Below are 27,479 nucleotides of genomic sequence, written 5' to 3'. Positions count from 1 at the left end.
GCGCTTTGGGTTTGATTCTCAGCACCATAAATAAATAAATATCAAAGGAAAACTAATTCTGCATAGGGTGAAGAATGCAATTAAATAAGTCCCTTGAGCGGTTTTTAGACAAATGGCACATCAAGAACTATGAATACTTTTTAGGCTCTTGATAAACTAGCCATGGTAACAGCGTGACACTTCTACCACATTCTCCTAGGAGAAAGAAAAAAAAAACCCGATGCCTTTATTAAACTGAGAGAAACTGTAACACCTCAATAACAAAAGTAAGCTGAAAAGATAGGTAAGGAACTTTCCTTGGCACACCTAACTCCAGTTTGGTCCTTGGTACCAATAAGATCCAGCAGTGACCAAGCGCAGAGCCAGGAATAAGCCCTGAACACTGCCAAGCGTGGCCCTAAAACACACACACACAAAACAAACCAGTCCCACTATGGGCTTCCCCCACTAGTCATGAGTTCTTTGAATGCTTTTAGATCCTTTTCCATTCTTATTCAGAACACACACACTTTTGTACCTTACAAGTAGAATTAAACTAGTTCAATAATATATTCCAGACACCAACTCGGGATACATCAACACATACAAATCAATCTTTTTCTTATTTAAAAAAAGAAAAATCGATCGCTTTTAAAAAGCTACATAACACTCCAGAAGTACTAGAAATTTGTTCACCTTTTCCTCAAAGTGAGGGGACAATGGACTTTGTCTCAACCAGTCTGTCCTCCTAAGAGACAAACTGTCAAGCGTATGAGCTTCATCAAAGCACCCATTATTTTGATTGAAGCAGCATTATCTGAAAAGTTGGAGCCAATTCTATGCTCCCAATAATGAGGTGCATTTTCCTTTGCACCCTTGGCTGTCTTTTTAATTTCTGATAGCTCCCTGAAGGAAACTATTCAGAATTATTTTTAATTCTAATCAGTGAGTTTGAGTTCCTTTTCAATGCTGACTTTCACTTGTGTGAATTATTCATAACCTTCATTTCTTAATTGTGTCAATTCTGTTAATCCTTTATCTGTTTATGTTACTTTTCCATCAGCTTGTAATAACTGGAAGGGTGTGGAGGTTAAGCACTCCTAACAGTGCTCAGTTTACTCCTGGCTCTGCGCTCAGGCACTCCTGGGGAGGGGGGTTCAAGAGACCATATTTGGTGTTGGGAGCCAACCCTGGGTTGGTCACATAGCAAGGGAAGTGTTCTAACTGCTGTCCTATCTTTCCAGTCCCACCTTGTATTTGATATGTCAGAAATATCAAATATAACCAATGATGTATTATATAAATATATGCCTCTTGGAGAGCCCGGCAAACTCCCTGTGACGTATTTGATATGCCAAATACAGTAACGACAACTGGTTTCATTCCCCTGACCCTAAAAGAGCCTCCAATCGTTGGGAAAGACGAGTAAGGAGAGGCTGCTAAAATCTCAGGGCTGGGAGGAATAGAGACATTACTGGCACCTGCTCGAGTTAATTCGACGATCAATGGGATGACAGTGACAGTGATACAGTGATCCAATGATAAAACTTTTCAAGCATTTAGATTTTGGTCTTACCTAAATGCTCTAGCCAAACCACCCATTTCTCACATTTTTTTCCTAATACTTTATGTATTTTTTATTTCTCGAACCCAAATTAAAGTCATTTTGAACATGGGGATGTTGCATCCCTCTTAGCCATTTACAGTACATTGTATGGTCATTTGATCAAATGACCAACTTTATAGAAAACTCTTATAAGCAAGTCTCAGACTAGGGTTCACTGTTCTGTACGCTGTCTACTCTGCTTCTCCCCATTAATATCACTGCAGCACTACAGTGAGTTTGTGTTTTGGGGCATGGATGGGGGGATGTTGAGGGGGTCTGACAGTGTTCAAGGAACAATTTGTGGTGTAAGGGATTGAAATGGTTGGTTGTGTGCAGACCGAAGTGCCTTGACCCTTGTCCTATCTCTTCTCCAGTCCTACAGTAGTTTTAACATCTGGAAAAGCAAATCTGCCATCATTTTCAACTCAGTAACTTCTAAGTAACTTCATGCTGTAGTTGCTTCCCCTCTCCATTTGCTTACTTCCTCTATAGTCTGAATCTTGATTTTCAATCATTTTTATGTAGGGAGGGGTTAGGCCACACTCAGTGGTGCCTGGGACCAAACCTGGGTCAACTGCAAACTCCTGTCCAGCCCTCCCCGCTGTACTGTTTCCCAGCCTAAGTCTGCAATCTTGTCACCACATTACAAGTTCCTGGTTTCGGAACCCAAATCCCTCTTTGAATTAACTTGCGCATCACTATTTTTCCATTCGAAAAATTTCAGTCATTCTACCACATTTACTCCTCTGGAGGAATTATATTTTGGATTTGGAGGACACATCCAGCATTGCTGAGGGACCCATATGGGCCGACAGACTGAGCCCAGGTATGCACTCTAGCCCCATCGAGTTCTTAGGCGCATTTTAGAAATAATTTATCATGGGTATATAAAAAGATAAGTCCCACTAGAATATGAAAATTCTGACTTGCAGGGTACTTCAAACTTTGTAATGACCATAATGATTTGCCCCATTCAGAAACATGCGCCTATCTATTGATTTTTTTGGGGGGTCACACCTGGCGATGCACAGGGGTTACTCCTGGCTCATGCACTCAGGAATTACTCCTGGTAGTGCTCAGGGATGCTGGAAATCGAACCCGGGTTGGCCACGTGCAAGGCAAACGCCCTACCCACTGTGCCATCACTCCAGCCCCAACATGCGCCTATCTACTTAGGTGAACTTTTGAATTCTTTGGATAAGGGATTTTACCCTTCTTCACAAATATTTTCACTGTCACTCTCCTCCCATTCAGTAATGTGTCCATTGGAAACTTTGGTGTTACTGTGTTTGGCATATCGAATAGTCACAGGGAGCTTGTCAGGCTTTGCTGTGCAGGCGAGATACTCAGTAGCTTGCCAGGCTCTCCGAGAGGGGAGGAGGAATCGAACTCGGGTTGGCAATGTTGGCTGCGTGCAAGGCAAATGTCCTACCACTGTGCTATCGCTCCAGCCAAATACTTTATTTATGCTTTATTCTGAACTATCTCATTTTACTGTTTTCGAAAATACTTATTTTTTGGTAAGAGTAATTACTATTATGTATCAGTGAGATTATACATTGTTCTAAATGTTTAAGAAATTCTATTTCTAGTCAATGGGTTGATGCATATCCAGCTGTTGGTGGAGTTTATCTTCCTCACTGACCTGGAAGGTCTTTAAATGCTGAACGTGATAACTCTTTACTTGTACTTGTGACAAAGATTCTCCTCCCTTTCAGTTTTAGCCACTGGGTCTTATTTTCCCTTTTTCCTTAAACATCTTGTATATTTTTAAGTAGTACTGTCCTCCCATTGTTCATCAATTTGCTCGAATGGGCACCACTAACATCTCCATTGTGAGGCTTGTTGTTACTGTTTTTGGCATATCAAATACGCCACAGGGTGTTGCCAGGCCTTGCCCTGTGGGGGCGGGGGGGATACGCTCAGTAGCTTGCTGGGCTCTTTAAGAGGGACAGAGGAATCAAACCTGGGTCGGCCACATGCAAGGCAAACGCCCTACCCACTGTGCTAGAATAGATTTGAGTGCCACAGAGGTGCTGGGACTTTCTTTCCCATGTAACACCTGCTCAATGGGTATTTTTTCCTCATTTAAAAAGTTCCAGTCCAGGTATGTTTGAGTGTGGAGACCTTGCTCAACTGTCTCAACTACAGTGGCTTCTTCTCCCAGATGAGCCTTATTTCTCTCCGTATGTTCTTAGGATTTGGGATACTCATTACTTATCACATTCCCACGTCATTTGTATTTGGGTGCTGAAAAGGACTCAGTGAGGTGCAGACTCCAATGTCAGTATGGTGCAGACTTCAATGTCAGTACTTTTTAAGTCAATGGGACTCTATAAATGTCAGTACTTTTGTGACTCTTCAGTGTCAGTACTTTTTAAAGGAATGTGACTCTACAAAATATTAACGTGACCCAGTTCACTACCCATAATTATTTCATCCAGTTCATCCCCAAAACAGACATTTCCCCATAGTGTTTAAAATTGCATTCAGATATACAGCCAGACTTCCTGGTGATTTCATGGTCTCCATGAAGAGCCCTATCTCAATCGTGAGGGTGAGGGGTGAGGGGTAAGCACCACAACTGGGAGTGCTGCATGCAAAGTATATAACTCCAGTCTTCTGAGCCTTCTCCCTGACCTCTCAATCAGGTTATGGTTACACGGTTGTGTTTTGTGATCAGAGAATTTGGCTGGGTTTGGGTCTTGTTTCTCCTGCATTTTAGTTTCTGCTATTTGGTATTCAGAAAGCTATTAATTGTATAAATGCAGAGTGCCCTTAAATGCTCTAGGTGGAATGGCTTTTGCTGTTCTTCTCATTCTTGTAGTCCACAACATGCATGTACTTCCCTTCTCTTTATGTTAGATCCTCAGGTCACTCTTTATTACTCCTCAGAAAAATCTGTAAAAACCATGTTATAGAATATTCCAATTCTTTAATTTTGATGTTTTCCCATAAGATTAATGTAGAGTAAGTTTAACATTTGTATTTTTTTTCTGCAAAAGAAGCACCCTTTAAATTTTTACCTGTTTAGTTGGTAGCCCAATTCAATGGGCTCTCCAAAGGAAAGAGCTCTTGCTTCTAGAGAGAACTGTGAAATGGTATATGCAGTCTCCCCCACTTCAACTCTCCACCCCGCAACACCCCCACATCTCTGCATGCAGCAGCTGGAGAGGTTGTTTTAAATGCAAACCTTATTATGTCACCCCCTGCTTAAAACCTAACCCCTGTAATGGTTTCCCATTTCACGCAAGATGAAATAAAACATTCTTAACCTGCCCTACAAGACCAGACATGACCTGGCCCCCTGCCTGGCCACACTTCTCTCCACCTACTCCAATCTATTCCCAGCCACACTTTCAGTTCCAGGACTGGCCAAGCTTTTCCCCCTTCAGGGCCTTCCCACAGCCTCTCCCCAGGGTGGAAAATTATCCCCCACTTCATTCTATACTAACACCCACTCACTCAGCTCAAATCTTATTTTTGCAAAATGTCTTTCCCCAATCTAAAGTATGTTCCCCTTTTTACACTCTATATCGGGGCTTAACTTTCATTGCAGAAATCCAAGTTTGTGATTACACGTGTTGTTGTGGGGCAATAGTTAGTTTCTGATGACTGCCACAGATTATAAACTCAAAAAGACAAAGACAGGGGTCAGAACAATAGTACAGTGCAGGTAGGGAGGCTGCCTTGCACATGGCCTTCTTGGGTTTAATCCTTGGCCCACCCTGAACACCACCAGAGTGATTCCTGAGTGCAAAGCCAGGAATAAGTCCTGAGTACCACCAGGTGTGCTCCCAAAGCAAACAACAACAACAACAACAAAGAGCGGCTTATAAACTCAGAAAGACCAGAGACAAGGCTTAATTTGCTGACCACACTATAAACATTCAATCATTCCTGAATGGGGGAAAAAAGTTTCAAAAGTCCTAATTGAGTCTCATATATTAAAATGGTAATACCTCAACACTTAGTACTTAAATGAAACTTCCATTTTACCTGAAGGGCAGAACTAACCTAGTCTGCTATTGCCACTGGGGGGGGGGGAAAAAACCACACACAAATCCATATATAAATATACATCACTAGGTAACACTGAGATAGTTTTGTTTTACAGAGTGTCAGTTTTCCTGATACTTTATTCAACTTAAATCAGGCATGTGAAGCACTAGGGAAAATATATTTGGAAAATACTCTTTTAAGAAGGCTAATATATCAACATTACTTGACAAAAGTCATCATAACAAAACTACAAGTTAGAGAAGCACCCAAAACTGACAGTCACCAGTCTCATGATCTGTAATATAAGTACCTGGCCCAAGAGAATATATAAATTATATCGCCAATTCAAAAAAAAAATCCTCGTTGATCATGAGGCCTAGCGAAGCTACAATATGGTGTCCAAAGCACTCTCACACATACCGCTGAACTCGCGTAAGCAGAGCGAGAATTATCACCTTTTATAGAAAAGAACCCTGCCGCTTAGTGATGAAGTGTCCAGCAGGGTCGCAGGCCCGAGGAGTCAGGGCAGGAGGGGAGGGGGGGACGCCTCCCCAGGGTACCTTTTCTGGTCCCGGAGAACCCCCATCCTCAACGCCCACCTCCGCGACTGAGCGTCTGCGCTGCTGTCCAGGAGAACCACTCGCTCACATCTGGGGTTCAGGGTCCGAGGGGACCTCGAATGCCCAAGCACGCAGCCGGGCTCTAAGGGCCAGTCCCCGTTTCCCCGCCTCACAGGTACTCGCGGAACGACGCCACCCTGCCCACGCGTGAACTCTGAAGTACCTTAAAGGCGCCAGGCGCCTGGCAGCTGCTCTGTGGTCGCACCTGAGCCACCGGGACCACGCTTTCCGTTGGACACGGAAAAAAACGGGCCACTTTCCTCATCTAACTTCTACCTTAGCTGCTGGCATGGACCTGTGGGTGGGACAAGGTGCGTGCGGCTCTGCACGAGAGCGGGGATCGCGCGGAGGGACTCGGGCCACTGCAACGGCGCGGGGGGACAAGACGCGCCCGGGTCCTCCCACGGCCCTGACCGCCGCGCCGGCTGGGCCCCGGGGAGAAAAATACCTGGTCAGCCAAGTACCCGCGAGGCGCGCACGGGCCGGGCTCCTCCACGCGGGCCCCGGTCACAAAGGGGCCGAGTTTTGCGGGGGGGAAAGGAGCGGAGCCGGGGGCGGGGGGGCGGCAGGAGCGCGGCGGGCGTTCATCCGGGCGGGGACGGGGGGCGCGGCGGGCGCGCGCGCGGGGGGCGGCGCCGCGGCCGGTTACCTGCGCGAGGCTCCGGCCCGGGTCAGACAATGGAGGCGTCCGGCGGCGGCGGCGTCGCACGCGGGGGGCGCCGGGGGTCCCTCATGCCCCGCGCGCGCGCTTCCCGCCCGGCTCTGCAACACACAACGGCACGCCTGCAGCCGCCGCGCGCCCCGACCCCGCGCCGCTCCCCCGGCGCGGCCATTACCGCCTCTCCCGGGACCCGCCTGGACCGGCTCCAAGGCGCGGCCGCCGGCTCCCCCGGCCGGCCCGCGCCGACAACAATGGAGCGCGGCCCGGGAGTCCGGCTCCCGCGGGGCCCGCGCCCGCCGCCGGCCGCCATGGGCCCCCGCCCCCACCGCGCCCCGGGCCCGGCGCCAGGCGTCCGGCCGGGGCCTGCGTGGGGGGCCGGCCGCGGCGGGCAGCGCCTCTGACCTTCCTCCCCGGGGCGGCCGGCGCCGGCCGCGCTCGAGGCCCGGCCCGACTGACGGGTCGTCCTTCGCCGTCGCTCCGCGCCTCGGCGCCTCAGCCCCTCGGCGCCTCGCCCCCTCAGCGCCTCAGCGCCGCGGCGCCCCGCCGCCCGCCCCCCGCTCGGCCGCGGCGCCCGCTGGAAGCCCCGGGACGGAGCCGGCCGCCGGCCGCCGGCCGCGAACTCACTCCAAGTGCGCGCTGGAAGCGCCCCAGGCCGCGGGCTCCGCGCGCCGCGCCGCCCGCTCCTCGGGGGCCGCCTCACAGGTGCGCTCCGAGCCGCGCGCGCGCGCGCTCCGCACACCCAGACGCCTCCGGGGGCCAGCGCGCGTGCGCACCGCCCGGCCGGCCGCCCCGGGGAAGCGGGGGCCGCACGCATGCGCGCCGCGCGCCCGGCCGGCCCAGCCCGCCGGGTCCCCGCGCCCGGCGCGCGCCCCCGCGCCCGCCCCGCCCCGCCCGCCGCGTTACCGGGGCAACCGCAGTGCGGGCGCACCTGAGCCGGCGCCGCCGCGTCCCGCCGGCCGAGCCGCCCTTTCCCCCGGCCCCGCGCCCCGGCTCCGGCCCCGCCACCGCCGGGGGCGGGGGCGCCGCCACGTGAGTACCGCGCCGAGACCCCGGCCCGCCGCCGCCGCCGCCCCTCCGCCCGCCGCCGCTCCCGGCGTGCACCGCGCGGGCGCGCGGGTGGGGGCGCCGGGGCTGCGCGGGGCGGGCGGCGCCCACGGCCTGACTGACGGCCCGACTGACCTCCCGCGGCGGGCGGCCGGGCAGGGCCGGACCCGCCGCCCCGCCCCGCCCCTGGCCCGCCGCCGCCCGCCGCGCCGCCGCCCGCCGCCGCCGCCGCCGCCGCCGCCTGGAGCCGCGCGCCGCGCCCGCAGGTGAGGCCGCCGAGGCACCTGTCGCGGCGGGGCCGGGGACCCGCCGCGGCCTCGCGGGGGGACGCGCCGCATTACGGGGCGCGGCCGGCGTCGTCGGAGGTGAGGTGGGCGCGCCCGCCCCGGGACCCCCGCGCCGCGCGTCGTCCCCGGGCCTTTCTGCGAGCGCCGCCCGCCTCGGACCGCGCCCGCCCCGACCCCGCGCCGGCGCTGCGGGGGCTGCGGAGCCCGGGCTCGCCCGCCCCGCCGCTCCCGCCGCCCGAAAGCGGCTCCAACTCGGGCGCCCGGCCGAGCCGCATTGCCGGCGCCCGGCCCGGTCAGCTCGGGGCTGTCGCGGGCGGGACGGCCAGGGGCCCGGGGGCGGCCGCGCGCTGCGGTCTGGGCTGCAGAGCATCCTTCTGGGAACTGCAGCCTGCCGGGCTGTCGGGCTTCGCGTCCTGCGCATTGCCCCGAGCCAGCCGGGGCCAGGGAGCGAGCAAGCGAGCGTTGACGCGGTCGGCGCGGTCGTGGCGGGGATGAGAAACCCGAAATTTGTTTTCAAAAGCTTGGGTTGTGTCGTTGAACGGTTGCCCTTTGTTTTGCATCATCAAGAATTTTCCCTGTCAGAGTGGATTTAGGAAGGGGAACGATGCGAACATCGAGAGTGATTTTCACCACGTCTTGGGCTGAGCACATCTCCGTTGGCTAAACGTTGATCTTAGGCGAGATCCTTCGGCTTGCAGAAACACTACTGAACAATCATGAGGTAGTTTTTATTACTCTGCATCATCCACAATTAATAAATTTCTTTGAGATGCAAATAAAATCTAAAGTCCACGACAATTACTTGTGCATGTCAAAATTTTATAGTTGTACTGTACATCAGACAGGTTTCTAGGAAATTGGGGTAGGAGGGCTTATTAACGCTTTTAAAAACTCATTTCCCTGCCTGTATGGAGTGTTCATCTGGATTCTTGACTGTTTCATCTGTTATTCGTTGGAGAAATTCATTACAACATCCTTATTACCTAATTGGCAGACTGCATTTACAGCAGTACCAATGTCAATCTAATAGTGTTGATGCTTTTAAGAAATACCTTTTAGAGTCTGTGCCATTTTCTCAGATTATTGGCAGGAAAAGACAGGGACCTTTGCTTGTGTGTAGAACAAGGTCAGCCCTGAGTAGTTGCTAATGCACAGCGAGCCTCCAGCTTTATTAATGAAGACTCGCTGTGTCTGCTGAATTCAGTGCCCGTAGAGGTCAGCCCCTGTGTCTTTTCCTGCCCCTTTACCAGGGAGCAAGAAAGGACTGAGGCAGATCCTGCTTGCATCTAGCCTGGTGTGGACACTCATCTCCACAGTTCCACCTCGGCTGTTTAAAATTCAGGGATATTTGAGCAGGAACATAAATGTGTCCTTAGTTGTCCTCACATAATTGGGGGTCCGTATTTTGTGGTCGAGGGGTTTTAACCGTGTCATTCCTGAGTCCAGAAGAGGAAGGAGTCGTACTTACAGAAATACAGGTGGGTTTCACTTTGGTGCAGAGGCGAAGTGGCTTGTAACTGAGCCCCATCATGGGAGGGGAGGGGAGGGGCCACTCTTCCCTGTGCAGCCAGACCCCCGCCAGGCTGTCACGGGATGCCAAGTCACCCACAGCCGGTGAGCTCGGGGTCCCAACAACTGGACTGGAGGAGGTTGTCGTTCTTTTTTCCCTCCTGCTGTCTCCTGATGTCCCCAGACGCCCACCTGCGCCTCAGAATGTTTGCTGCTAGCAGCCAGCCTGATTCTAGCGGGATCCTGTGCCTGATTCGCAGCTGGGGCGTCCCGTGAGGGAGCAGTGCTGTCGGTGTTTTGTTTTCAGAGACTTGGGTCATAACTGATTTGTGTTTCTTTGGTTTCTGTTTTCTGTAATAAACATTTAATCGAGAAGAAAACTCTCCTTTTCTAAAGCAAGCAGAGGCATCTCTTAAACTCCTTGCAAACATAAAAATCATTCTTTCCAGACTGTCGTTTGTGAAGGTGAATAGATTTTCTTTTTTTTTTGACTGACTTTTTTTTTCTTTTTGGGTCACACCCGGCAATGCTCAGGGGTTACTCCTGGCTCTGCACTCAGGAATTACTCCTGGCGATGCTCAGGGGACCATATGGGATGCTGGGAATCGAACTCAGGTCGGCCGTGTACAAGACAAACGCCCTCCCCACTGTGCCCCTGACTGACTTTTTTAAAGCTACTTATTAATGGCTGATTGTTGTGCTGGCTCTGCATTTTAACTTCTGTTTGTCTCATTACTCAAACATGACTCAAATTTCACTGCAAAAAGTCCAGTCATAGCCACCTACAGTAAGTTCCAGTGGACCTTTTCCTGGTATATCTGCATTGACTTTGAATATGTGTTGGCAGCTGGAATAAAACTAGAAGTTGAATTAAAGTGGATAGATAAGATGGGTGAACTGGAGTTTTATGTTTAGGGACGGGAGAGGGTCCCATCTGCACTAGACTATTTAGGGAATGGGACTTTGTCAGGGACAGGAGTCCTCTTCCATCCACAGTCACAGCAGTTAGGTGACTGATCTGTCCCGATGGCGTAAGGGGGTCGGTGGCCTAGACCTGTCTGTGGCGGCAGCCCTGCGGACCCAGAACACCCATCAGTGCTTCCACACAAGGGTCCCTGCGGACCCAGAACACCCATCAGTGCTTCCACACAAGGGTCTGAGTGGAGTCTGCTGGGGATGGGACAGCTGAGTCACACCAGTGCTGTACTGCTCTCCCTGCTTTCAGAAGAGGCTGAATCTATTCTGGGTTCATGTCTCTGAGTGCTTTGTTTCTTATTTATGTGGCGGAGGGGGTTGGGCCACACCCAGCAGTACTCAGGGGTTACTCCTGGCTCTGTACTCAGGAATCTCCTGGTGAGGCTCAGGGACCTTATGGGGTGTCAGGGATTGAACCTGGGTTGGCCGCGTGCAGGTTAAGCACCCTCCTTGCTGTCTCTCTCTTACCCCTCTTATGTCATCTTTAAAATCACCTCTTTTGTTAGCAGATGAATTTCTCTCAGGCTTTTGTGCCTGTTATCCACCAGCTGAATTAGGGTGTGAGAATTTAAGACAGAGTCTCAAACTTTGAACGAAAGATGATACGTCAGGTATTTGTGTTTTATTTGTGAAGGGGTACCAAGCTTCAAATTCTGGGGGACAGAGTGATGGCACAGCAGGTAGGGCACTTGGGCATGGCTCCAAAACAAAAGCGAACAACAACAAAAGTTCAAGTTCTTCTTTCCAACAACAACAACAAAAAAGGAAATCTTACTAGTTTTTATTCTTAGAGAAAAATAAATCAGGTACTACTGGGGCCTGCTCGAGGCAATCGACGACTTGAAAAAGAGCAGGACGAGAGGCCTCCAGGAGATTAACACCCTGGCAGTGCCCGCCGCCACAGACAGGCAGTGTCCAGTGGCCCAGCCCGGGTCCATGAATACGTCACTAACACCCCAGTGTGCTAGCGGGGGACGGGGTGGTGGTTCGGACTGTTACCATGAAACAGACCCCCGTGACGCGTCTGTCCGAATTGTCTGTACTTGTGGTTGCTGGAAAGAGGCTTGGAGGCGCTGTTCTAGGAGATTCCCCATGAGCCTGAGCAGGAGTGCACTGGTTATCCCCCGAGGGTGCATGGGGTTACAGAGCCCTGTAGAAGGCTAGGGGGGCTCTAGCCTGGGGGACACCTGCGTCCAGTCCATTTTTGTTTGCTCCTCGCATTTCCTTCCCAGCCTGTTTCATTTTGTGTTGTTTTTGTTTTGATTTTGGGTGCACCCTCTAGTGCTGGGGGGGGGGGGGGGCTCACCTGACTCTGCTCAGGGGTTGCTCCTGGTGCTGTCCAGGGACCTAAGATTAGGGCCTCCTATGTGCAGTGTCCATCTCCCCCCACCAGCTTCCCAACCTGCTGCTTTTGTTTGTTTGGGGTCACCCCCGGCTTACTCCTGGCTCGGCACTCAGGGGTCACTCCTGTGGTGTTTGGGAGACCATACAGGGCGCGGGAGATGGGACCCAGCTCAGTTGCAAGGCAAGCACCATCCTGCAGTGCTGTCACTCTGGCACCCCCAACCTGCTTTTTAACACAGCCTCTGCCCCTCACTCACCACAGGGCATGTTGAGACCCTTTTGTTTTAGGGGTTATTACTGGCTTGGGATTCTGGGAATCAAACCCAGGTCAGCCATGTGCAAGGCAAACTCCCTCCCCGCAGCCCCATTGCTCCAGGCTCGGAGCCCCCATTCTTCAGCATTGCAGGGACTTGTCACGAGTCCTATGTTACAGTGCTGGTTTTCTCAGAAGTATCGTACCGCCCAGAAGTGAGAGCACTAAGCTATAAATGCAGAGTTCTGTGAAAACCACGGCTCTCTGTGTCAGCTCCATGCCCGTAAAGGGCGTGGCGTTACCACAGCCTGCTGGCTTTCAGTCTGGTTCTCTAATGGTGACCATTAGGGGCTCAGACTCCTGCCGCACGGGGCATCAGACAGGCCCTTTGCGTCCTCCCTCTCCAGCTGTCACACACGGCCCAGTGCCCGACTCTGGTGTGATGACAGTGGCTGTGGTATGTGGGAACAAATCCAGTTTTCAGAAATATTTAAGTCCTGCACATGGATGAACAAGATACAGTTGTGACTGTCTTGGGTGTCGCAGACAAGAGAGTAGCACGGGTGTTGGGCGAGCTTTGTCTTCAGGAGTCAGCTCAGTCCTTTGTTTGGTCCATCCCAGAGAACCCGGCAGCTGTTTCCGGCCCTTCCTGTAGCCTGCGTGGGGGCTCCATGGTAGAGCACTGGCCTTGTCTGTGTGAGGCCCTGGCTCAGTCCCCACCCTGTCCCAGGTCCCCCAGAAACGTCAGCTTGCTCACCCGCATGCAAGGGCTGGGAGGGGGCAGGAGAAAGAGCCCGCAGCCCCTCGGCTTCTGCACTGTGCGGTGGTTGGGAGTGGGGAAAGTGCTGCCGTCAGCAACGGTCCTATGTGCTTCTGACATGCGTGACAGGAGCGCAGACCGTGCCCTGCGCCGCACGCCTTCACAGCGGAGGACAAAGGCACATGTCGGGCACAGGCGAGCCTGAGTTGGGGACCAGTGAGCGGAGCTGAGAGTTGAGCGTGATGTTTTTTTCGGGGAGCCCTCGGGGTCCTCCATAGTTGCAGTGTGAAGCTCGGTGCCACATCTGTTGGGGACAGGTGCTGAGGGACTGGAGAGTGCTGCTGGCCAGCAGGCTGTGGTGAGTGGCCCTGGCTGAGGCTGGCGCTGGGGAGCACCGAGGGAAAGCCCACCAGCTTATTTCCCTGCTGGCACAGTCTTGGGGGATTCCAAGTGTGGTCCAGGGCTAAGGTGCTTGCCTTGGGATCAGGGCTGGGAGCAGACCCTGAGTGGAGCCCCCCCCCCCCCGTGTATTTTGGACATCTGATATATTTAATGACATTTGGAGTAGCACTGGGTTTGGGCTCCATTATCTCAATCTTTAGGTAAATGTGTATTATCATCTAATTACCAAAGAAATTAGGGAAGAAAGACAATATATTTTACTTAAAGACTAGTATAATTGTTGATGCTAGAAGTTGTCTCAGAAATGTGGCATCTTAAAATATTGCTCAGCTGGACTGGAAAGCTAGCACAGGGTTTAAGACACTTGCCTTGCATGCAGCTGACCCTGGTTCTCTCCCTGGTATTGCATATGGCCCCTGAGCACTGTCAGGAATGACCCCTGTGCACAGAGCCAGGAGTGAGCTCTGAGCACCACCAGGTATAGCCCCCCAAACAAAAAAGCTAATTTGGATGTAATTGTGTATGGGTTAATACAGTATGTAATACTGTGAAGTTTTTAAACATTGAGTTATAAAGATACCAGTGTCTTAGATTGTAGTTCACTGTTAGGTCAGGGTTCAGGGTTAGGTCTACCTACTTTTATTTTATTTTATTTTATTTCATTTTTTGGGTCACACCCAGCAATGCACAGTGGTTACTCCTGGCTCTGCACGCAGGAATTTCCCCTGGTGGTGCTCAGGGAACCATATGGGATGCCAGGAATCGAATCCGGGTCAGTTGCGTGCAAGGCAAACACCCTACTCACTCTATCGCTCTAGCCCCAGGTCTACCTACTTTTTTTTTTTTGACAGTGACAATGACAATTTTTATGATAGTTTAATTACCATGGTTACAATGGTATTGATGATATTTATGGTAATGATGTACAATGTCAATGTCACAACACCCCGTCACCACCACCAAAGTACCAAAGTGCTCAAGTTCCTCCACCATGGTCCTGATGTCATTACTAGTGACTTGTTCATCACCCCTCCCTCCACCCACTGCCCAGGTCTACCTACTTTTAAGTAATGCTGTATAAGGCGAGTGTAAGGAAGATCACAAGTTCATTTTCATTTCACTTTCATGCAAAAATTCTCCTTACCAGCCTCTCGGGGCTGTGCCCACTCCATGCCTGGGGTGCCACTTCCCTGATGGAGACAGCCCAGAGGTGTCAACACTGATGCCAAACCCCAGAGAATCTCTAGTTTCAGTTGTACTGTTAGGGGGTGGGGTAGGCTGGCCACACCTGGCAGTGCTCAGGGCATCAAGCTGGGCACTACAAGGCAAGCGCCTCACCCCTGGACTATCTGGCCCTCAATTGTATTATTAAGTAATGAGTTATGAAGTAAGAGCCAGTTAAGGAAGCAAACACATAGGAATGAAAAGTTCCATCTTAGATGACCGAGCCATGAGTCCAGCTTTGCAGGTCCAACACCAGGGTTGGTCCCTGACACCGTAGCACAGCCAGACCTGAGCACTACCATCAGGGCTGAGCTGCCAAGCACTGTGTCCAGGAGTCACACTCAGACCCGCGGGTCCCTCAGCACAGCTGGGGAGGCCCCAGAAGATTCTGTTTCCTGTATACCCTATCTTCTCAGCTTTTCTGAACAGCTTCCAACGTGCAGCTTAAATCCAGCGTTTTCTGATCATATTTCACTACTGCCCAGAGTGGTCTTTCCAGATCATCTTTGTTTTGGTTTTGGTTTTTGGGCCACACCTGGCGGTGCTCAGGCCCGAGTTTTGGCTCTATGCTCCGGGATCACTCCTGGCAGTGCTCAGGAGACCATATGGAGTGCTGAGGGTAGAATCCAGTCGTCTTTGTGCCGGGCAAACTCCCTCCCCATTGTCCAGGTTGCCCTGATGGTCTCATCATGCCTTCAAGTTCATCTTATCAGAACTGCCCACTACCTATAAGCCCACCCAGTCTTTCAGGCTCAGTGTTAGTCTCAGGGAAGTCCCCTGTGGGGCTCGGCCACTCTGTGCTCCACTGTGTGCCCAGCAGTGGACACTGAACAGGCGCTGACGGCACGGTCCCTGGCAGCTCGCAGAGGTCCTGACTCCATCCTCCTCCACCCAACCCGATGCCTCCGGATCTCTGGCCGCATCACTCTCCCTGTGGTTTTCTTTCTTTTTCTTTTTTTTTTTGCTTTTTGGGTCACACCTGGCAATGCCTGGCTCTGTACTCAGGAGTTACTTCTGGCAGTGCTCAGGGGACCATATGGGATGCTGGGAATCGAACCTGGGTTGGCCGTGTGCAAGACAAACGCCCTACCCGCTATGCTATCTCTCCAGCTCCCTCCCTGTGGTTTTCTTGCACTTGAGACCAAGTCGCAGAGACAGAGGCACAGCCATTTGTCTGAGTCTGAGGCTGTAATGCACACGTAGGAGAAGGAATGGATGCCAGCCTGTCAGAATAATTGCGACAGCTGGAGCGATAGCACAGCGGGTAGGGCGTTCGCCTTACAAGCGGCCAACATGGCCGACCCGAGTTCGATTCCTCCGCCCCTCTCGGAGAGCCCGGCAAGCTACCGAGAGTATTGGATATGCCAGACACAGTAACAACGAAGTCTCCAATGGAGACGTTACTGGGCCCGCTCGAGCAAATCGACGATCAACGGGAGGGCCTTTACCTTTACCTTTATAGGGGAAATGAAAACAGAGTTGGTGATGATCGTGAGTGCCTGGGCTCCCCTGATCTCTGGCCATCTGGGGTGGCTCCAAATGAAGGGTTTATTTATTTTTTGTTTTGTTTTGGGACTGCACTCAGCAATGCTCAGGAGTTACTCCTGGCAGTCCTTAGGGGACCGTATGAGATGCCGGAAATCAAACCTGGTTTGGCCACATGAAAGGCAAAGTGCTTCCTGCTGTTCTATAGCTCCAGCCCCAGAATAGCAGGTTTAAACATCTGTTTTGATTTGCATCGCCAGGGATCGAATCCGGGTCTCCTTCGTGCAAGGCGCACACTTCCCCACTGGAAGTTCCTAGATAAAGGGATTACTGTTTGAATTGAGTAAAGCCAGCGTCACAGATAGCTCTCTGGGCTGCCTTCGTGTCCCACCTTTCATTGCTGGGAACAGCATTGGAAAGCCCAGCATGAGCTCTGTGAGGTTGGGTTTGGGGTCTCTGCGGGCAAGCTGAGCCTGGCTTTGCACACAGCACGTGGCCACAGTCCTTGTGACTGGCACTGTGGCATGGCACTGGCACTGACGAGTCACACGCTGGTTCTCTGCAGATCCTGTCCTGGGGGTAGTACGCGGTGCCTGGTCAGACAGCGCATTGGAGACATGAAGCCCCACTGTGCACAGATGCACAGAAGCAGCTGGATTCCTGTGTCCAGGGCGGGATGATTGGGCCTTGCTGGTCACCCGCCCCCCAGAGGCACAGTGAAGAGCTGTTCTAATGGGGTCAAAGCCCTCTCACACTAAACGCAAGCTCACTGATACTCACTGGGGACAGGGAATGGCCCCGGGAAGACACGGCTGATTCAAACAAAAAAGATCCCTCTCTTAAAGGGCCAGCTCCGATTACTCAAGGCAGGCCCTTCTTCATGTCGGCGGCCAGGGACAGAGGGAGGAACAGAGCAGCCCTTGTTCTTGTGGCCTTTACCTCCCAGTACTGTGAAGAGAGATAAAGAAATGACCTGGCTTTAGGTTGTGATAAATGCACAAAGCCATTGAATGAAATGGGGCAGCAGGCGATTGGCACAGTTAGCAGTGGATTGTTGCAGCATCTGACTGTGTCGCATGAGACACACTAGAGCGGCCTCGGAGGCCAGCCACAGGAGCAGAGCTCTGTTCTGCCCCAGAAGGCCACCCAGGCCACACAGGGCCACTCCCGACTGGGTTACTCCCCAGTAAACGAAAGATGAAGGACTGCCTCCCTGACCCACGAGCTGCGGCTGCCTCAGGTGGCCCCGTGGCCACTTGACTGGACGCCGGGGAGCACCGTGGCTTTCCTGGATTCCTCACCGCGGGCACCTCCCCCCACTTCCCACAGGAGGACAGTGAGGTCTGGGGAGTGGCAGGCCAGCAGCCGGGACCCAGAGCCCAGGAACCGTCTCCACCGGGCGCCGTGGGCTTCCACAGGGACTGCCACACAGCAGGGCCCCCTGGTGGCGGCTCTGTGGGCATCCTGACCCACAGACTGGGCTCTCCCAGGTATCAGCTTCCGTGCACTGCAGCTCCCCCCGGGAAAGAGAAAGCGAGGGCACAGCAGCCGAGACCCGAGCAGAGAGAGTCTGTCTTGCCAGGGCAGGCAGCAGGCTGGCACCACGCAGTGGGGCAGACACTAGGGGAACAGTTGCCAAGTTTCTATGAGTGGGTCCGTTCCCCATGATTCAGAAATGCCTTTGCAGGGCTGGAGAGCAAGGCGACGCGTGTGCCTTCCACATGGCCAACCCTGAGTCCCCTGAGCATGACCGGATGCTGCCCTGGCACCACAGGGTCAAGTACCCCCACATCCTTGAACTGCCCTTGGGAGCACCACTTGGGAGCCTTCCCCTTAGTGCCCCCAAAAGCTTTTGAGTATTTTCTCTTCCACATCATCCTCCCCCACTGTCACTTAGATGGTGGGTGGATCCCTGGGCAAGGCCGAGAGCATGGCATGCAGTGTGCAGTAGCTGTAGGTCTGGGATGGCACAAGCTCCCCCACACTCCAAGGGGGCAACCACTTCTGAAATAGGGAGAAGCCCAGCTCAGCAGCCCCTGCCAGCCCGAGGTCTGAGCCAGCACTGAACCAATCGCAGCAGCTGACTCGTAGCCGAGACTGTGGCCTGCCCATGGGAAATCTGGGCATGCGACACCAGGACTGCTGGGTCCCCCCATGTGGGCACAGAGTACAGCTGACTAAAAATAGCCAGATAAAAAGAGGCCCCAGGGTGAGGGCCAGAGCACAGTGGGGAGGGCATTTGCCTTGCACACGGCTGACCTGGGTGATCCCTGACATTATCTGAACCCCTGAGCACCACCAGGATTAATTCCTCAGGGCAGAACCAGGAGTAACCCCTGAGCACTGCTGGGGCTGGGTGTGACCCAAAAAGCCAAAAAAAAAAAAAGCCCCATAAGAATGTTCCATGCACCGAGGATTATAATTAATCCCACTGTGGGAGTGTGGGAGCAGGAGGCCCAGCCTGAGAGGAAACAAAACAAAGGCCTCAGTGCTGGTGCCAGTGGGGAGCGAGAGGCAAGTGCCGAGGCCTGGGGTCCCACACCTCGGGCTCCTCCCCAGGATGCCACCTCTTGTGTGCACTGAAACTGGGTTAAGGCACATCAACCCTGGCCTCCGCCACTAATGCAGTTCACAGCTCACATTTGGTGGCTTCAGGCCCCCAGGCAACCCCGTGTCTCCATCACTCACCCACTTGCTATGGGCCACAGAGCTGAGGGGTTGTAGGGGTACGTGCCAGCCCTTGGACATCCGAGGAGTCAGTGGACAACGTTTGTCCTCACTCACACCCCCCAGGCAGCTACCGTAGCGACTGGAACGAGGGTTCCGGCAGTTCCGAGCCCTGACATCACAGAGAGTGGGGGAGCCGCTCTGAAATGTCATCGGCATTGGGCCTCATTGATGGGAACAGCATAGGATGCTCGACAAGAGGAGACCCTCAGCGGGCGAGGTGTCCCTGTGAACTCCGTGCACCCTGGGTGGGCAGCCAGAGGGCTGGCCGCCTTGGAGGGACATGGTGAGGCTGTTGCCCAGGAAGCCGCGGGAGCCAGTGGTCTAGGTAAAGGCTGATCACATCCTTGAGCCCTACTGTGCTAGAGAGATGCCCAGTCAGAGCGGGTGTCTTGCAGGGACTGCTGGAGGCTGGGGAACGACCTAAAATGAAAGGCCTGGTCCATGGTTTGGCCATTTCTAAGATTTCCAACACCCTTCCTTCCTATTTAGACCAGGAAAAGAGCGAGTGTGGGTTCACTCTGAGGTGGGCACAGCGCATGGACACGAACATTCCCATCCCTGTGCGTGATAACCACCTTCTTGAGTCTAGCTGAATGTGTTCCACTAGAGCTCATGAAGTGATGACCCTTCCCTTGTCTGTAAGCAATAGGGGAAAAGCCTGCCTGCGTTAAAGCAGCTAATAGCCTCTTTCCCGAAACCTGTGCTGTAATGATGCCAGCCTGCAGAGCAGCCGTCATCGGAACTGGCTTGTCGACAAACTGCAGAGTGGAAATGTCTTGTTGGCCTCAGAAGCACAGCTGAGGCGGTGGTCATCATGCGCGAAGATTCTCTCCTGTCCACGAGCTGTGCGGGTGCACAGTGGCCACGAGAAGAACAGATGGAACCGCTGCATGCTGGACAGGGCCCGCCCGGGCCTGTGAGTTCACTGGCTGCCTCTGGGGCTGCCGGCGCTTTCAGCACTAGCTTCTGAAACGAGGCTGTTGGGGTGATTCCTGGAGGCGGGAGGAGGGTGTCGGGGGAGCAGGGATCTAGGCAGAGCCAGCACGGCCCCACCGGCCACGCGCCCCGCCACTCCCTTCCCTGGGACTTTCTCTGGCGTGAAAGTCAGCACAACCCCTCCAGGCACTTTACTGGAGTGAGCCCCAGGGGTCCTGGCCCCGGTTGTGTCGTCCACACCTGTCGCTGGACCCCACCAGGCCTAGAACCCAGACATGATCCCTTGCTGAGTTCTCCTCAACCTTTACATTGTCCGTCTTCACCAATGAGGGGTGTGACGTGACTTCTGTAGCCTGCTTGCTAAATAGCATTCTGCCCTTACACAGTGGGCCAGAGCACAGCTAAGGCGCAGGCCTGGCGTGCAGCGGACCCCCAAGCACCGCCAGGGTCACCCTGGGAACCCTGTTTCATCAGGGCCTGAGCAGCGCCGAGCCATGGACCTGGGTGCCTGAGAGTGGCCAGGAGGGGCCCCAGGCCTCCTGAGCTCACCCCTCAAAAATAAGGGACGTTTTTCTTTTCCTTTGAACATTCTTTGCTTGCCCCGTTTAACAGTCCCTCGCTCTCAGAGACTCATCATTCATGGGCAGGCGGCAGTGGCCTGCCATGGGTGACCATGAGACGCCTTCATGGCCTCGCAGGGCCCCTGCCCGGCTGTTCGCTCCCTGCATGTGAGAGAAAGATCTGTGAGCACTTAGCCGCTCCAAGTCAGATATACGCAGCCGAGATGGTGTGGGGCTAGAGGGAGCCCACGGTTCCTGTCACTGAACATGCCCTCTGGTCTCCAACATGCGCTGCTCCCGGTGCCACGTTCTCCCTCGGTGGCGTCATCTTGGGAAGCGGGGCTGGAGTGGCAAACTCTGACCCTTTTGGCCTCTGTACCTCCCCACAGTCAGTCAATCTGGAAAACTGCATGCTGTACCTTGCTAGGGAACCTTCTAGACCAGCGTCTATCAGCGACAGGCCAGCACCTGTCCTGCGTGTGCGGCCTCGGTGGTACTAGCCGTGTGGTTGTCAACTGTCTATACCTGTAGGTCGGCCCCAGTCTGGACGGGTGATGGAACCACGCTCAGGACTCCTGTCCCGTCCTCCCTGCCCCCACTTCCTCCACCAGTGCAGCAAGGCCCCTGGGAGCTGCCCCAGCAGAGACCGCCCCTCTCAGCCCTGAGAGGCAGCTGGCAGCTGCACTCCTTCCAGTGGCGCCCCAAATGCGAATGGCTTATCATTTATTCACGACTCATCTCTAAATAGCTCCTCAGGCACTCGGGGCCCCACGTGAGTGCGCCTGCGGCTGTGGTTGTCTCCTCGGGGCTCACCATTCCCTGCACTCCGTGCAAGCCAGAGCAAGGCCCCCTCCACCCCACGCAGGGGTCTCTGCTACACCCAGCACTATTGTTGCAGTCTTACTGGGCTCCCTGGACAAGGTCCCCACCAGCATGGGGTGTCCAGAGCACAGCCCACAGAGGGACAGAGGGCGGGACTCGGGGAGAGGGGGCAAGTCCATGGGAAAATGCCTAATCTGGCCCTGTGCAGCCCCCACCCACTCTGCAGCCTGGTGCCCCTTGTGTGGCCTGTGTGGGCCAGGGTCACTTGCGGCCACACCCGGCACAGCCCAGGTGGCCCTCATGCAAACCCTTGGGCTTGGCTCCATTTCTTCCTCCTCCAGCCCTCAGGGATGCGGCCACCCCCTTCCCCCTTCTGTCTCTGCTGACTGAGGATGAGTCATGGTGGTGGCAGGACTCTGTCCAGGACAGAATGGCGGGAACACCAGGTCCTCGCGGGGAGACAGCGGCTGGACAGTGCCAGGGCTTCCAGCCCTCTCCCTTCCTGGCCCACTGCTTCCACGGCCGTGAGTGATGCAGGGTCCGGGTGGCCCATGCTTGCTTCCCCACGTCTTAGTCAAGCGTGTGCTACGGGTCCAGCTCGTAGCAGACTGGGGCTGGAGTGGGGAGACGTGAGGTCACACATTGGCACCCCGCCCTGCCCCTGCTAGAACACAAGCAAATCCCTGCTTGTCGCTGAAGGCCTTCCCGGAATGGACAGACGGCACCAGGGCCACTGCTGCAGGGCCCAGCTCCCACGTACCCCACCCCGTAAGCCAGCAGCTGCTCTTGGGCTGGAGAGTACGTGCCCTCTCTCCTGGGGCCCAGAGGCTTCTGGGGGGACTGGGCTGGGCTGGGCCCCAGAGGAAAGGTGGACAGAAGAGGCGGAAGGTGACTGGGCAGATGAGCAGGACCGGAGGTGATGGCCGGGGCAGTGCTGCCTTGTGCCCGGAGGGAGGTACCCCTCAGCCCCCTTCCTCCCAACTCCAGCTTCACCTGGTCCCTGGGTGAAAGCCCCCTTCACCCGTGAGTGCCCTCAGGGCTGTGGCCTGACCTCCCCAAGGCTTCTAGTATGTCCACCTCAGAGCTTCTGTGATTCCTTTCATCTTTGGCCCCCAGGAGTCCAGGGCACTGCCTCTTGCCCCTGGGGGGCTCTCTGGCTGGCCAATTAGGAGAATGACTCTGGGTTTACAAGAATAACTTAGAAGCAAATAACCTGCGTTTTTTGTCCTTGGCATCGTTAAGTGCTGTGCAAGCTGTCTTGAATTTCTCTGGTAGCTTTTCCAGAAAAGACCCATTGACTTCACCATAGGTGTCAAGTTACAGTAAAAGCAGAGTGGACAGTGCAAGCGTCTGCTGTCTGCTGGCTGAGCTTGGGGCAGGCAGGCCTGGGAATAGACTCCAGCCCCTGCCGCCCCCTGGGGCCCAATGGGGCACCCTCAGGAAGGCTTCTTAGCAGCAGCCACCCCCTGCTGCCACACCTGCACCGGGGGCTGATGGGGTCCCTGGGGGATGGCCTGCTCTCGCTGTAATTGTGCGGTGACCCTGGCTGGTCTTTGAAGTGCTGTGTGTGTGTGTGGGGGGGGTGGCAGTCTTTGGAGCTGGAAGCTGTGGACTTGCGGTCCTCTTTCCAGACCTTGGGCCACCCCACTCCACAGAGCCCCGGAGGACAAATGGGCAGGCGAATCCTCTTCTAGTCTATCCTCTGCCCGTGCCTTGCTGGGGCACTGACCAGGTCTGTACCCCTGCAGGTCATCTGGATGTCAGCATGGCAGCCACGAACCTGGAGAACCAGCTGCACAGCGCACAGAAGAACCTCCTGTTCCTGCAGCGGGAGCACGCTGGCACCCTCAAGGGGCTGCATGCAGAGATTCGCCGGCTGCAGCAGCACTGCACAGGTGCGGGCAGGGGCGCCAAGGGCCAGCACCTGCTCTGTGCTGGGTGTGGCTTGAACGGAGGGGTGCTGTGTGCTGGGCCGGGCCTGGGTGGGGTGGGGGCCGCGCAATGGGCGTGGCCTGTGTGGTGATGTCATGTGGTGGGCGTGGCCTGAGCGGCTGGCGCAGTGTGCTGGGCGTGGCCTGGGTGGGCACGGCCTGAGTGGGCGGGTGCAGTGTCGTGGGCGTGGCCTAGATGGGCAAGTGCTGTGTGGTGGGCGTGTCGTGGGCGGGGCCGGGGCGGGCTCACTGGTTGGAGAAAGCGGCTTTTAGCTCTGGGTTCTCCCGGTCCTCAGCAGAGCTGCTGGAAGCCGTTCCTCGTGCCTTTGCCTACTCCACAGGGTTCACAGCTTTTACTCATCTGCGAAAAATGATGCATTCTGGGAGCCCTACCTAAGAGCTCCTCCTGAAATGCCAGTGTGGGCTGCTGCCTGTGTCCCAGGGCCAGGAGGTCCCCCTGAGCCCTTATACGTCCACTGGGGCTGCTGCTCTCTGCGGGTCTGATTTTCCCACTGTGCCAAGCCCCGCTGCCTGTTCTGTGGCAGTGCCAGGGTGGGTGAGGTTTGGGGATATGCCCTCATCACAGGAACTCATAGTGCATTTCCTATTTTAGATCTGACCTATGAACTGACCCTCAAAGGTTCGGATCAGGCAGGTAAGCGGAGCATGGTAGTGTGTCACTGGGGGCCCTTCCAGGGATGGACGCATGTGCCAGGGCCCTGCGGGTTGGCGCGCGGGACAGGGAGGAGGTAAATTAGTTGCCTGGTGGACACAGTGCCCATATGCTTTTCTGGATGCTGTGACTTTCCTGCAACCATGTGTCCTTTACATAATCGAGGGAAAGATGTGGCTTACAGCAGGACGGACAAGACCCGTGTATGCAGCCCATCCTCAGTGGTGCCCCCAGCATGTGCTCCCCCAACACTGGCAATGCCCCTGCACCCCCCAGTCCTGCAGGCTGAGCCCGAGAGGCCCCACCCCAGTCAGCCCGAACCCACAGGTAACTAGGAAGCTCCAGTGACAGCAGCGGGGTCTTGGCTGCAGTGGGCAGCATCCACACCGGAGTCAGCAACTGCCTTCCCGGCAGGTTCCATGCAGCTGTGCCCAGCCAGAGCCCACAGTGCCCCAGATTCCTGACCACCCAGATTCTCCTGTCGGCACCCTGGGGTCTGTGTCCTGGTGCTCCACACAGATGTCATGATTTCCTGTGTGGGTGTGGCAGGGTGTTGCCATAACGGAAGGCCAGGGTGTCCACCTGCCACCAGGGACCTAGTCAGCCTCAGGGGAGTGGCCTTGGCAGGAGCCAGGCCACTGACCCTCTGGGTGGTCTTAACCCAAGGCCCAAGGCCACACACTGTCCCTTATCAGGCTCTTTGAGTGAATGGCCGGGCTGCCATCAGGACTAATGGTTGGCGAAACTCAGAGGCTGCAGGCCAGTTCCCTCCTGGGGGAGAGGGGTCCTGGCCTGCACGCGCACACACACACACACACACACACACACACACACGTGCACTCAAATGCACTCAAATGCATCATACGCACGCACCCAAGAGCTTGCATGCACACATGCACATGCATGCACAGCAGGCTGGGGGCACTGGGGGAGGCTGGGAAGCCTGGCAGGCAGGGACTCGGGAAACCTTCCCTGGCCAGTGGGACAGCAGTGTTCAGGTCTGAGCCAGAGATTACACTCCAGATGGACAGAAGGGGCTTGTAGGGAGCAGATAAACAGGCAGAGAGGAGGAGCTGCTTTCATGGACAGGGAGGAGCCATTCGGAGGGGCCGGGTCCCTGAGGGGCAGAACCGCGGCCCAGTCCAGCTGCAGCTCGCTGAGGTGCCCTCCCCCGGGTCCGAGGCTGGGCCTTGGGCAGCCCACAGCCTGTCCGTTGGAGGCGGGAGCTGCCTGGGGGAGCATGTGGGGCCCGGGGTCCCTGTCCCCCTGGCGCCCCTGACCCGACCCGCCTGTCACAGGAGTGGGGTCGTCTCGGAGCAGCGAGCTGCGGCAGCGCTGCGAGGAGCTGGAGGCACAGCTGCGCGCCAAGGAGCAGGAGAAGGAGGAGCTGGTGGCGGCGCTGGAGCAGAAGAACGCCATGATCGCCGTGCTGGAGAACACGGTCAAGGAGCGCGAGAAGAAGTACCTGGAGGAGCTCAAGGTGAAGAGCCACAAGCTGAGCCTGCTGACGGGCGAGCTGGAGCAGCGGGCCGGCACCGTGGCCTACCTGACCACGCAGCTGCACGCTGCCAAGAAGCAGCTGCTGGCCTCGAGCGGCGCTGCCGACGGCAGCCCGGCCCGGAGCCCCGTGCTGGCCAGCTACAAGCCGGCGCCCCCAAAAGACAAGCTGCCCGAGACGCCCCGCCGCCGCATGAAGAAGAGCCTGTCGGCGCCGCTGCACCCCGAGTTCGAGGAGGTGTACCGGTTCGGCGCCGAGGGCCGGAAGCTGCTGCTGCGGGAGCCGGTGGAGGCCATGCCGGACCCCACGCCCTTCCTGCTGGCGCGGGAGTCGGCCGAGGTGCACCTCATCAAGGAGCGGCCCCTGGTCATCCCCCCCATCGCCTCGGACCGCGGTGCCCCTGAGCCGCACAGCCCCAGCCGCGACAAGGCGCACAAGGCACACGTGGGCGTGGCCCACCGCATCCCGCACGCCGCGCCCCCGCAGCCCCCAGCCGAGGTGGAGACGCTGGCGGTGGACCAGGTGAACGCGGGCAAGGTGGCCAGGAAGCCCTCGGGGGCGGACAGAACGGTGTGAGGCGCCCGCCCGCGCCCGCGGCCCCGCCCGGACTCGGCCGCGCCTTTTGTACCTCCCGAGCATGTCACTCGCCTTCCAGACCTGCCAGGACTCCTGCCCGCCCGCCTCGCGCCGCCGCCCCTGCTCAGAACAGCCCAGCGCCACGCCCAGGCCCACCCACGCAGCCCCCAGTGAGCCAGCCGCGCCTGTCCACCTTGGGCAGCCGCCGAGAGACCCTGCCCCACCACCTTCCCCGGGCGGCCGAGAATGAGCAGCTTGTGTATGTCAGGAACTAAATAAGATGATGATTCTCCTTCTACACCACTACCTGATGTGTGGTCATAGTTTGTCTTAGCTTTAGTTTTATCCAAAATGTTCAAGATCCCAACAAACTTTATTTTCTAAACCGTCCTTCTTTCTGTCGTCTCTTTTATTAAAACTTTATTAAAGGGGAGGGGTCGTGGGGAGGGAGGGAAACAACAGCACCCAAGGGATAGCCGGACAGACACCCACACACTACAGCACCCAAGGGATGGATGGACGGACAGACAGACACCCCCCCCACACACACACACTACAGCACCCAACGGATGGATGGACGGACAGACACCCACATACCCACTACAGCACCCAAGGTGGATGGATGGACAGATCCCGTTCCCCACACACAAAACCCATAACCGTGGTGTCTGGCCCAGCTGTGCACACCTGAGGGGTGGGCAGTCTCACTTCCGGGAAGGACGGCCAGGTCCCCCTCCCCTGCCCAGCTCACTGTCCATACAGCTGGTCATACACAAGTGCCTGATTCAAAACTGCTACCTGGAGGGTTCTGGGACTCTGGTAAAAAGCTACTGTGACTGGAGACCACTTAGTCCTAGGCACAGGCTGCAGGTTAGCCTAGGACCCCTGACTCCAGGCCAGCCCCCGAATCCAGGCCAGCCCCCAGTGCTTGGTCATCCCCCAGACTCCAGGCCAGCCTGACCCAGGCTTGTCTCTGGTCATGCAGCAGGGAGGTCAACTGTGAAGTCCAGTGGACACTGAGCCCCTATCCAGCCTCTCCTGGAAGCACCTGGGGGTCATAAACTCCAGTGGTGTCGAAGGAGCATGCCAGAGCTCCATGGAAGGAGAGGTGTCTGGGGGGACTCTGCTCCGAGTCCGCTTTCATCCATCAGGAAGGGGCTCTGTGCCCCTGTGGCCACGCCTCCCCCTGGATCCTCAGTGGCCGGGTCCAACCCACCCATACCTCTGCAGCGCCCCCTTCTCCCTCCCCTGCTTCCTCCAGCATATCTCGTAGACAAAAGGAAACCTTTGGTCTTAAAGTGTGCACCAGCGTTTACTCGAATCCAAAACTAAAACTGTCTTTTTTAAAAAAAAATGTCCAGGGCAATGCCTCTGAGCTGCCCTCTTGGGAATGACTCCATGGACTCTGCAACCCAGCTCCTGCTCGGCCCGCCAACTGCGGGACTAGTCTGAGTTGAGGGTGAGGCACACGCCCTGCAGCACCCAGTGCGAGATGTGCTGTCCGGTGAAGAGGTCGGCCTCGAAGACCAGCCCCACGCCCATGGCATCCCTGCGGGTGGAGGTGGTGTACACCGGCGTCCGGAAGGTGTTCTGCAGAGGATG

At 55.7% G+C, this 27,479-nt stretch overlaps 3 protein-coding genes across 6 annotated transcripts in view; 1 reads left to right on the top strand and 2 right to left on the bottom strand.

The window, feature by feature from the left end:
• Nucleotides 1-7,648, bottom strand: part of ZNF664 (zinc finger protein 664) — a 30,482-nt gene extending 22,834 nt beyond the window's left edge. For 2 of the 3 annotated variants that reach the window (XM_056131403.1, XM_056131404.1), the window contains exon 1: nucleotides 7,493-7,631. The gene's annotated coding sequence lies outside the window, so the exon portion shown is untranslated. Of the gene's footprint in view, nucleotides 1-6,856; nucleotides 6,970-7,492 lie in introns of all 3 variants that reach the window. The other variant, XM_056131402.1, reaches the window with a different exon arrangement.
• Nucleotides 7,649-7,882: 234 nt separating this feature from the next.
• CCDC92 (coiled-coil domain containing 92) lies at nucleotides 7,883-26,265 on the top strand. Of its 2 annotated transcripts, none has more exons than XM_056131375.1 (4): nucleotides 7,883-7,897; nucleotides 22,948-23,094; nucleotides 23,744-23,785; nucleotides 25,102-26,265. In XM_056131375.1, the coding sequence occupies exons 2-4, from the start codon at nucleotides 22,965-22,967 to the stop codon at nucleotides 25,875-25,877; spliced, it is 948 nt and encodes a 315-aa protein (XP_055987350.1). In that variant the 5' UTR covers nucleotides 7,883-7,897; nucleotides 22,948-22,964; the 3' UTR covers nucleotides 25,878-26,265. The 2 variants fall into 2 exon arrangements, with proteins under 2 accessions (XP_055987350.1, XP_055987349.1); XM_056131374.1 differs by lacking the exon at nucleotides 7,883-7,897 and adding an exon at nucleotides 8,115-8,178.
• Nucleotides 26,266-27,320: 1,055 nt separating this feature from the next.
• DNAH10 (dynein axonemal heavy chain 10) overlaps nucleotides 27,321-27,479 on the bottom strand; it is a 78,969-nt gene continuing 78,810 nt past the window's right edge. Inside the window, exon 79 of the mRNA XM_056131426.1 lies at nucleotides 27,321-27,467. Within this exon, the coding sequence (XP_055987401.1) occupies nucleotides 27,321-27,467 (147 nt within the window). The remainder of the gene's footprint in view (nucleotides 27,468-27,479) is intronic.

This window comes from Sorex fumeus, unplaced genomic scaffold (assembly GCF_029834395.1).
Source record: "Sorex fumeus unplaced genomic scaffold, SorFum_2.1 ptg000087l, whole genome shotgun sequence".
NCBI classification, from domain to species: Eukaryota; Metazoa; Chordata; class Mammalia; order Eulipotyphla; family Soricidae; genus Sorex; species Sorex fumeus.
Note: the sequence above shows the minus strand (reverse complement) of the source record. Positions and strands in the feature narration are given on the sequence as shown.

Coding starts and splice junctions, on each gene's coding strand:
- CCDC92 (XM_056131375.1), top strand. CDS start 22,965: ATGGCAGCCACGAACCTGGAGAACCAGCTGCACAGCGCACAGAAGAAC. Junction 23,095..23,743: donor GCTGCAGCAGCACTGCACAG/GTGCGGGCAGGG, acceptor TTCCTATTTTAG/ATCTGACCTATGAACTGACC. Junction 23,786..25,101: donor CAAAGGTTCGGATCAGGCAG/GTAAGCGGAGCA, acceptor CGCCTGTCACAG/GAGTGGGGTCGTCTCGGAGC.